This window comes from Phoxinus phoxinus, assembly GCF_949152265.1.
Source record: "Phoxinus phoxinus genome assembly, chromosome: 1".
In the NCBI taxonomy this organism is placed as follows: Eukaryota; Metazoa; Chordata; class Actinopteri; order Cypriniformes; family Leuciscidae; genus Phoxinus; species Phoxinus phoxinus.
The window spans coordinates 51,173,317-51,184,956 of record NC_136876.1 but is presented as its reverse complement, the minus strand read 5'-3'; the positions used below and the strand labels follow the sequence as shown (position 1 = coordinate 51,184,956).

General features: G+C 35.1%; 1 protein-coding gene across 1 annotated transcript; it reads left to right on the top strand.

The window, feature by feature from the left end:
• Positions 1-402: 402 nt before the first annotated feature.
• On the top strand, positions 403-9,068 carry LOC307010395 (phosphatidylinositol 4,5-bisphosphate 3-kinase catalytic subunit beta isoform-like; the record flags this gene model as incomplete). The annotated part of the gene is made up of 6 exons (XM_079635019.1): positions 403-449; positions 1,193-1,323; positions 6,093-6,140; positions 8,125-8,313; positions 8,696-8,814; positions 8,897-9,068. Exons 2-6 carry the CDS (start codon positions 1,207-1,209, stop codon positions 9,066-9,068), a joined length of 645 nt encoding a protein of 214 aa, XP_079491145.1. The 5' UTR covers positions 403-449; positions 1,193-1,206.
• Positions 9,069-11,640: the final 2,572 nt, after the last annotated feature.

The following is an 11,640-nucleotide window of genomic DNA, read 5'->3' as shown; positions in this document are numbered from 1 at the left end:
TCTTGTCATTGGTTAATCATCTGATTATTGTTCACAGGTGTCCCTTGTCTTGTCGTTAGTCTTGTGTATTTAAGCCCTCATGTTTGCCCTGTGTCTTTGTCTAGTATTGAATGTTTCCTGTCGCTTGTTCTGGTTTCCAGCCTTTGTTTTATGTTTGGTTTAATGTTTATAATTAAAGTTGCATTTGGGTTCGCTACATCTTGCCTCCGGTGAAATCTATTCATGACAGCAGAATGCTGGCTTTTTAATTCACCGGTAAAGTCGTTCGGCCAATTTTATGGTAATTTACCGGATTGCTGTGTGAAAGGGGCTACTAACTGATCATCGGTTTTGTTTGTTGTATTTCCTGTCTAGCACTACCCAATAGCATGGGTGAACACGATGGTGTTTGACTAGAGGGCAGCTGAAGACTGGGGACATTATCCTTCACTGCTGGTCCTCTTTCCCTGGTGAGAACCCACACACACACATACACACATTCATAGGCGCCAAAAATGGTTGAGAACCAATGGGAAAAAAGGAGAGATTCTCCATTCATTTTAACCAATTAACAAATGGATTGATATTCGGGAACCTTTCTTATTGGTGGATCTCACATCTGGTCCCGATGGGACATAATACACACTATTCTACTGTCTATTCTAACAACATATCACAAAAGCTCGTGCTTTTTCGTTTTTTGCATGATGATGAATTGCATTTTAAGTAATTAACTCCAAAATCATCAGGTATATCAGCAAGAGAGCTACACGCGCCTACAATCGAATATGTGGGTTTGTTTGATTGGTAGCCAGGGTTTGAAATGAACTTTTTCACTTGATACTTTTTTTACCCACATTTGGCGGGTGTTCATTTCAAACCATGTTGGTAATGTATTTTCTCTTTGCGAGACACAAATAACTATTGTGTAATTAATTCATCAAGCACACCAACTTACAGAGGAAATATTCCCAGCTTACTGGGGTGTGATTGTGACTACGTGGTTGTGTAAACTGCTGGGGAGTGTCACTGGGATGTGTCACAGGGTGTGTGTGTGTGTGTGTGTGTGTGTGTGTGTGTGTGTGTAGACTTAGAAAAACTCTGTGTGAGTTATCAGTTCATCTGGGGGTAGTACTTCATCTTGTGGAAGGTCGTGCACTGATGTCTTGAAAGGAAATGTGTTCAGGAAATGGCCTTTTTCTGTGTGTTGCAGATGAGCTGGAAGAGATGTTGAACCCTATTGGGACGATTCAGACCAATCCATACACAGAGAACGCCACAGAACTGCATATAAGCTTTCCTGAATACTCAACACAACCAGTTGTATTTCCCGCTTTTGACAAGGTATCCATATCTCACATATCACACTCACACATGTGAAGACGACTAATTAAACACATAAAACATGTATGCACGACTACTTGCACACATTATCTTGGGTACTTATTATTTTATAGACAGAAATTTGAAATCCCAATATAGTGTGGATATGTAACTAGTTACTATATATTACTAGTTTTTGGTCCACACTCCATTTACTGAATAAAAAAAAGCAGAGCTATTAGAAAATTGCCTGATTGGCTTCTACACAATATTTTTGTCAAGAATAGCCCACTTAGACAAAGCTGTCGGACTGACATATAAAGTGATTAATCAGAGTTTTGTTTATTCATGCGGTCAAGGAGCTGTTTAAAAAAAAAAAAAAAAAAGTATTATCACAACACTAGTGTGGAAAAACTAATTTTAAATAATAATGTGGCTCAAAACTCTTAGGCCTTGTCCACACTAATACGTTTTCTCTCCATTTTGGCCGTCCACATTGAGTTTTTGTAAACAGCTGTTTGAAAACACTCTCCCACGTGGATCAATTTGAAAACGCTGTTTTTGCATTGTAGTGTTGATTGTAAAAACGGAGGTATTTGAAAACGATGTTTAGTCATGTATTGTACCCATAGATACCCATGGTTAACAGTAAATTATTCATAATATATAAGTAACTAACCCTAACCGTAACTCTAGGTACACAGCAAAAACTCCAGTGTTAAATTAACACTCCTGGGAGTGTATATGAGTCCACACTCAAGAGTGTAAAGTGTTAAAATATGAGTGTTAAATGAACACTCAAGAGTGTTAAAGTTAATGAGATAATTAAGTTAATAATTGAGTGATGATTGAGCATTATTGATGAACACCTGATGTTAACAAGCAGAATCACAGAAGGAGAAAATCACAAATTGTAAGTCACCATTATGGAGATCAGTGTTTGCTTTAGTTGGGCTCTTGACCCTTATATTATTAACTTGCAGATTTTGCTTGTCTGCTGTTACTGATTGGTAACAGTCAGATGGACAAAGAGAAATTGTGATCTGATGGTGTTGATTATGTTTTGACATAATCATATTGTGATCTGAAATAAACAAAACATATTTAGATAGATTGGTGTAAATTGATAATAAAGCAGCTCTCTGATACTAAAGCATATGATTTTCAGTATTTTTAACATAGTCCAAAATATTTAATAAACATTGTTCTGATCAAGAGACTTTTAAATCACTTTATTTAGAAACACAGACATCAATAATCAGCCTGTGAATCTCAACAATGGTGACAAGAATATAAAGCATGTTGCAGCGGCTGCCACCAATCAACTCATTAATGGCTCCCATCATGCATTGCGGAATTAATAAATTATGACCTTTTAATTGAATATTTTGCTCATCACCATTGTTGAGATGCATAGACTGAATCTTCATGTCTGTGTGTGCCTAAAATAAAGATTTTTTTTGTTAACCTGTTAGCCTTCACCAGAGCGAGGACGCTCTGAAGCGTTTTTTTTTTTAAATAGTTCAAAGTTACTATCAGATTTAATGTTATTACCTTGACAAACTATACATCATTAAAAATATATAAGTCTCACGTTTCAGTATTTGACCACTATTGTATTCTGAGAAACTTATAGTGACAGTTATGTCTTAATTTGTGTCAGGATTTATGTAATGAAAAAATGAGTCGATACCTTTAATATGAATTATGAGCGTCAGCTGCTCCATTCAGAAAAAAACTCCGGTGCTGTTGTCTTGAGAACGCGTGACAAAACAACGTTCCTCAGGGCTTTTGGCTCAAAAATGTGCAGATTTGGAGAAATATTGATATATTATCATAGGTTTACATCATATTTCTATAGACAGGAATAATATTTATTGAATTTATATCCAAATGCGTCGATGTATACATAAAGAGCGCTGGATACTCTGATGTACTGTGTTTTCAATCCATACAGCAGAATGAGGGCGCTCTATGCACAGTTTTTTCCAAATATGGGAGCTCACGAAGAAGAACAATAACCTGTGACCTTCCAGGACGTCACTGACATAAACACAGCTAATGTTAGCTTTCAGAGATCGCTATAACATGCAGATAAAGATGTTTTGAAGACAATAAACATGATTGCAATGATATTTGATTTACCTGTGTTCTTCGAGCCATGTCAGGTATTTTTATAATAATAGATTATATGTATAATGCAATGCTAATCGATATAGACTTTACAAACATGCAGAATACCATAAACTCATTTATTTTCTGTCTGATTTTCTTTTCTGAAGCCAAATAAGCTCATAGAAGATTATTTAAAACACTCGACCTGCGCTATAAAGTAAGTTTGGAGCATAAAACAGGGTTTTAATCTCATAAATTGTCGTGTATTGATGGTGTGCTAAGCTAACATGCTAGCTAGCTCTCTAGTTGCACCTGCCATCTAGCTGTTATTTTTTATGATTTTTTTTCTAAATCGGAATGCTTACTGAAATATTTCTTTATTTGAGAAAGGCATTTGATACAGTTTCAAATGTGAAGTGAAGATTATGAAAGAAATTAGGGGGTGAAACACCGTGATTAGCCAGTCGTTAGCGATTATAATGGAGACAAAGGAAAATAATATTTATGGCCATAAGCAGGCTGGAGAGGTGTAAATGTGAGCAGGAGAGAGTGACACTGAATGGGGCTCGTTTGCACCACAAAACAATAGAGACAATAGACTGAATAGATGCTAATAGATGACAATAAACACAAGTTTGCATTTTAGAGTCAATTCAAAATAAAGTCATTTGAGATGATCTTGAAAAACATTTAACAAAATACAGAGTTTTAGACTTATCACCTTCAAATTTTAAATATAACATGGTCAGACATGTGTCTTTAGCTGGAGTGCATTTCTAGAGTGCTGACGGGCCAACTTCAATTTAATTTTCATGAAGATGTTTCATAAAAATAAATTTCTAATAACTTACACAACTTTGAAGCTATTCATAATTTTTTTTTCATTATGACAATAATTCATTCTACATTTCCAATAAAGTGCCAGGTGTCAGCTTTCAAATGAGACCATACTTGAGCTTTTAGGACGAAGGGTCAATGAATTGAATCTTTTTTAGGTTGGGTATGCAATTTCTGGGGATTTTTCAAAAGTGGCGCTGAAGGCTAACAGGTTAATAAACAATTTATAATAAATAAAAACAAATTATTCCGTATTTATTTATCAACAATTCTTGATATTTATGTAGAATCACAGTTATGCTGTAATAAACAACTTAAAACTAAGTCAGAATAAGGGTTCAGTGATCAAGTTCAAATTATGATTGTCATAACATAACCAACAGATCACTTTTTTTCTTTAATCATCTGTCTGTTATAAATTAATAACAGCAGACACACAGAATTTTAAGTAAATAATATAAGGGTCAAGAGCCCAACTAAAGCAAACACTGATCTCCATAATGGTGGCTTACAATTTGAGATTTTCTCCTTCAGTGATTCTGCTTGTTATCATCAGGTGTTCATCACTAATGTTCAATCATCACTCAATTATTAACTTAATTATCTAATTAATTTTAACACTTTTGAGTGTTCATTTAACACTCATATTTTAACACTTTACACTCTTGAGTGTGGACTCATATAAACTCCCAGGAGTGTTAATTTAACACTGGAGTGTTTTCTGTGAACACCGGAGTTTTTGCTGTGTACATGTAGTTAATTCATATTACACCGTACTTATTTGAGCAAATAGAGTGTAACTTTCTTTCTTTTTAGACTGTTTCTTTTAATGTATGGTGCAAAGATGTATCGTATTTTAAACAAAATGGTCAAATAAAATCAATCAATCAACGTCTCCTTAAAATAAAGTGTAACCGAACTCTCTGGTTACGTCACTTATTTTCTGCAAACTGCTTTGGCAATAGAGGGAATGCATTGACGTCTCTTTCCCGCGGGAACACACTCCCTCAGCCGGACTGAGTGGCAGAAGAGACTTGAGTTAATAGAGGAAACTGCGAATACACGAGTAAAACAAACGATTATCAGTTTAAAGTAAAGGTTGGACTCGATATAGTGTTCCTTTCAACTTACCAAAGATCCAGTGATCATGGATATTGACATGCAAGCCAGGAATCGTGTCTCCTGACATTTACATGTGCCTGATTTCGATGCCGGGGAAATACATACAGCAAATTTGCCTTTATATAAATACAATATAGGTAGGTCTAAATCCGGGTGATCACTTATATCAATGTTATATAGCGTCATATCGTTCAGCCTTTTGTCAGTGTTTATTTAAAAACTTCCAATTATGCAGAATATACCATGGTAAATATTTAATTGATCAGTTGTCAATACAATATATAACAATACTATATAGGGTATGATTTTACCCCTAAATTCAGCATATTGACACAAACTGATAACTGCAAATCCACCTTTCTCTGCCTGGAGTCGATGTTTTGCTAATAAAATGATAGTTTATAACGTCATTAGGCCTATGTCTTAACTCTTAGTATGTTTTACGTATGCGCAGTAAGGTGTTTCTGGAATATTTTTAGCTGAAAAAACATTTTAAGTTTCAAGTTACCAAAATGTTGCCAAAAATTGAGAGTTACGAAATGTTTCAAACAAAACTCTGCTTGAACAACAAACAAAAAAAAAGTGCACTCGCACCCAAAAAAGCATGCGTTTACCATGTTTGCATGCATTGGTCAGTGAATGGTTCGTGAGTGTACACGCATTCATAAGCAAACATGAGGCAACATTTGTCATGCTCTGATATTTTTCTTTCATAGATCCTGGAAAAAGCTGCAGAAATAGCAGGAACTGAGACCATAACAATGGTAAAATTGTGACATCCATATACATTCAACATCTAAGGTTATATAATGTTTAAATAATGGGTAACAGTTTGTTTTACAGTGTCATTGTTGCACGTTACATGTACACAGCAAAATCCCCAGTGTTAAATCAACACTGCTCGGAGCATATATGGTCCCACTCTACAGAGTGTTAAAATAACACTGAAGCAGTGTTAAAGTTAATGAGATTATTAAGTGATTAATTAAGTGATGATTGAACATTATGATGGACACCTGCTGTTAACAAGCACAATCACTGAAGGAAAGAGAAACAAGAACTACAACTGACTTTTAATCACAGCTTTAAATTAAATCAGCTGAAGATAAAAATAAGACATTCAATCTGTGAAGATCTCAACAGTGAACGATTAAACAACTCCACAAACAGCATTACCAGCTTCACTTATTACTAACCAGACTGACTTTATTTCTGTCAGACGTCTACAGAAGTTGTATTGAGAATTAACAGAGGTTTAGATGTTGATGTTTTAGTCACCATTCAAAAATCACCATTATGGTGAACAGTGTTGCCTTTAGTTGTACAACTTGATTCTTTTTTTAATATTTGATTTCATGGTCATTGTAACAGTGTTTACCAAAACACACAAAGGTTGCAAAGAAAGCCAGCAACAAAGATGGTCAGGTGATAGGCCTATAGTTTTCAACAAGTACAAAAATCAAAAAAGTTTATCATTTACTGAAAATGGTTATTTGATAATAATAGATTTTCAATAACATTCATTTCATTCTATAGATCAGTCATCAAGCTGAATCTTTATTTTTTAATTATTGGGAAAGTAATCTTTGGACAAACACACAGACATCAAGAATCCCCATATGAATCTCATTAATGGTGACATGCTTTATGCCGCAATGCATTATGGGAGGCACCATAGTATAAAAATCATGGCTCCCAGCATGCATTGCAGCATGAAGCATGTCACCATTGTTGAGATTCATACTCTGATTCTTGATGTCTGTCGTTTCTAATATAAAAATAACAATTAAAAAAAAAATCTAAAATGTATATCAAATTTTTAATTCAGGATGACTGCTCTGTGTCAAAAAAAGTGACTTTTATTAATAACTAATAACAACTTTTGTTTTTTGTCAGGGATAAGATTAGTGAATCTTTCATCTTTATAATAATGAAAACGATAACACCTGGACATTTAATATTTTTAGCTTCTTTTGTAACATATTATGAGTTTTGGTAAATATTGTTACAAAGACCAAAATCGTACTTAAAATGCCATGAGTCAAACTGCCCAACTGAAGGGAAAACTGATCACCATAATGATGACCTTTTTTAAAAAACATCGACATCTAAACTTTTGTCCATAGACATATACCAGCAATAAAGTCAGTCTGGTTAGTAATAAGTGAAGCTGGTAATGCTGTTTGTGGAGTTGTTTATTCCTCCTCTGCTGAAATCTTTAGAGATTGAATGTCTTATTTTTATCTTCAGCTGATTTAATTTAAAGCTGTGACTAAAAGTCAGTTGTAGTTCTTGTGTTTCTCTTTCCTTCAGTGATTGTGCTTGTTAACAGCAGGTGTTCATCATTAATGTTCAATCATCACTTAATTAATCACTTAATGATCTCATTAACTTAACACTGATTCAGTGTTATTTTAACACTCTGTAGAGTGGGACCATATATGCTCCGAGCAGTGTTGATTTAACACTGGGGATTTTGCTGTGTAGTTAATATAGTAATAACTATAAATTAAGCATAAGTACATGCAACTAATCCTAACCCTATGTAGTTACTTAATATTACTCAATACTTAAATCTATAATTACAGTGTAACAAAGACCAAATAATGTCCCAGCTTGTTTTAATGTAATTGTGGATTCTGGTTTTATCGATTCCATTGATAACATGCATTAATTTCATAACCTCCACATAAATACCATTGTTTCTATGAGATGATCTCACTGATGAGTTGAGGTCCATGCGTGTAGGGTCGTGGGGGTAAGAAGTTTTACATCGAGCTGAAGGAGATCATGGAGAGGGATCCTCTGTCTCAGCTGTGTGAGAATGAGAAAGATCTGATCTGGACGCTTCGCTACGACTGCAGAGAAAACTTCCCTCAGTCTCTCCCCAAACTGCTGCTGTCTGTCAAATGGAGCAAACATGAAGACATGGCTCAGGTATACGCTCAAACATTCACATTCATTGGGGACATTTAATATTCAACAATATTATTGATCTGTCTGCATTGACACCATTATATGAGAACTGAACTGAGCTGGACGATGACTTCACGCTTTTCTCCAGAGCGCTATTTATATAAATGAACTAAATTAATAACTTTTTTACAACAAAAATTAACCATCACTGAACTTACTTAAGCTGGACTGTGACGCTATTTTCTTCTAGAAACAAATTTTATTGCATTATTTTCCTGTTATCACTGTAAAGCTGCTTTAGAACAACCTGTTTTGTAAAAAGCGCTATATAAATAAAGGTGACCTTGACTTGATTGACATTGCCCTGTAGATGTGTTCAAACTCAAACTCTCTTGTACTGCAGCTAGAGGCTTTGCTGCAGATTTGCAAGCTATGCCCTCGAGACGCTCTCGAGCTCCTGGACTTCAACTACCCCGACCAGTATGTCAGAGAATTTACAGTCATCTGCCTTCGAGATATGAGGTGAGCAGACAGCATGTCAAGGAAACCACATGAGAAATGCTGAAACCCTGAATGTTTGTTCATGTGTGTGTGTGTGTGTTAGTGATGACGAGCTGTTGCAGTATCTGCTGCAGCTTGTGCAGGTGTTGTGCTACGAGCCGTACTACGACTGCGCCCTCAGCCGGTTCCTCCTGGAGCGCGCTCAGTCCAGCCGAAAAATCGGCCATTTCCCATTCTGGCATCTCAGGCAAGTGTGTCCATGTGAAGAAGCCTGAATATGTCAATAATTCAGTTCACCTGGTATTTCAGGATGCTTACGCTGAACTCAAGGTTATGATTGTGTGTGTGTGTGTGTGTGTGTGTGTGTGTTGTGTGTTACAGGTCTGAAATGTACATGCCAGCGGTATCGGTTCATTTCGCTCTGATTTTGGAAGCGTACTGCCGAGGCTGTATCCCACACATAGAAGTCCTCAAAAAACAGGTGCCAGCCTATTCAAGTTTTATCGGTTTCAGTCAGAGATAGCATTTGGTCTGTTTAATATAAAATCAGAAGGCAAAAATTTAAGGAAAAAATACAATTGTAGAATTTCTGCTTCATTGATCAAAACATTGCACTTCTGATTTATTTTCTTAGTTATAATTTTTTGTTTTTTATTAGACTCCCTTGGAGTAGAATTTGATGCATTGAGATTGGGATTTTTTATGTGTTCAAGTGTACCAGTTTTTGTTACGATTGAACATTGTGTTTATAAGTGCTGTGAAAATGTATACAAAGCTAATATTAATGAAAGAATTTCAATTTTTGGGTGAATTATGCCTTTAACATGTTCAAGCTAAAATTGTAGCAAAATGATAATTTAAATGCTTTTTTTTCTAAATTGCATTTACACTAACAGTTAAGACACTTACGATTACATTTTTATTAAATACCCGCGATGAACGTAGCAAAATTCAATGTGGATTTAAAAATGCAATCATTGCATCAAGCGCCTTAAAAGAACAACGACAAAAAACACCGTGTTATCCTCTTTTTAAAATGTGCACCCTATTGACTTGAATGGGGTCTAATTTTAAACCTGCTTTTATTTCTCATATCATCCTTGATGGGTCATTACACAGCAAAATCCCCAGTGTTAAATTAACACTGCTCAGTGTTTATATGAGTCCACACTCAGAGAGTGTTAAATAAACACTGAAGCAGTGTTAAAGTTAATGAGATAATTAAGTCATTAATTGAGTTATGATTGAGCATTATTGAAGACACCTGATGTTAACAAGCAGAATCACTGAAGAATAAAATTAATGTAAAATTGTCACCATTATGGAGATCAGTGTTTAGTTTAGTTGTGCTCTTGACCCGTACTTTATTTACTTTATAATTTGTTTGGCTGCTGTAATTTAGTAATCACAGCCAGATGAACAAAGTGAAAAGTGTTTCACTATGTTGTGTTTTAACATAATCAATAATTGGCCTGAAGCACTGAACTCACAGAGAGCATAATTTCTGAGTTAAGTTTACCTTATGGATTATAGCAGCACTGCCCCTTGTAGAGTATGCCTTTTGAATTGAATCCAAATTATCAAATCAAATACAAAAAAAATCTTCTTTTATTTAAGGTTTGAAAAGTGTTGTGGTAGACACACTCAGACATCAAGAATTAGCATATGACTCTCAACAATGGTGACAAAAAGATCACCTCTGACCATAAGCTAATATTTTATTCATGCAGCAATGCATGATGGGAACCATGAATGAGATTTGATTGGTTGCATCCATAATGCTTCATAAGTGTCACCATTGTTGAGATTCACAGGCAGATTATTGATGTCTGTTTTAATAAAGATAAAACTGTTTTGTGTGTGTTTAATTTATAAGAAATTATTTGGATTACATTGTGAAAGTTAGAAATATTATGCTTTTCAATGACAATGCTGGTATAACCAATAAAGTAAATGTAATTTGAAAATAGGCTCTATATGAGTTCAGTGATTCAGGTCAAGTGATTATGAAATAATAATAATGTTCACTATTTGTTCACTAAATGTTCACAACCATCACCTTTTCTCTTTGTTCATCTGACTGTTATAACTCACGTACAGCAGCCAAACAAAATCTAAAGCTAATATTTTAAGGGTCAAGACCCCAACTAAAACAAACACTGATCTCCATAATGGTAACATACCAATTAGGATTTTCTCCTTCAGTGATTCTGCTTGTTAACATCAGTTGTCTTCAATAATGCTCAATCATAACTCAATTAATCACTTAATTATCACATTAACTGTAACACTGATTCAGTGTTCATTTAACACTCTCTGAGTGTGGACTCATATAAACACTTGAGCAGTGTTAATTTAACACTGGGGATTTTGCAGTGTACAAGTGCCCAGCCATGTTGAGTGATTCCTTCAGAGTGAACACGAGTGAATCTGACTGCAGTAGATGTGAAAGATATGAATAAAAATGATGTTATTTCAGCCAGCGCACACACCTGTATTTACTTCCTGTTTTCGGTCGAAGTCCAAAGTAGTCGATTGTCGAGTTCACGCGCATAGGTTTAGTTACTATGATCACGCGCGTGAACTCGATATCTTTCACATCTACTGCAGTCAGATTCACTCGTGTTCACTCTGAAGGAATCACTCAACATGGCTGGGCACTTGTACGACACATCAAGGATGATAAGAGAAATAAAAGCAGGTTTAAAATTAGACCCCATTTAAGTCAATAGGGTGCAAATTTTAAAAAGAGGATAACACGGTGTAGGCAACACCAATTTTTGTCGTTGTTCTCTGTATTGACAGCACTCCAAATTTACTAAAAATTGAGCTCAATGTTAAAATTGA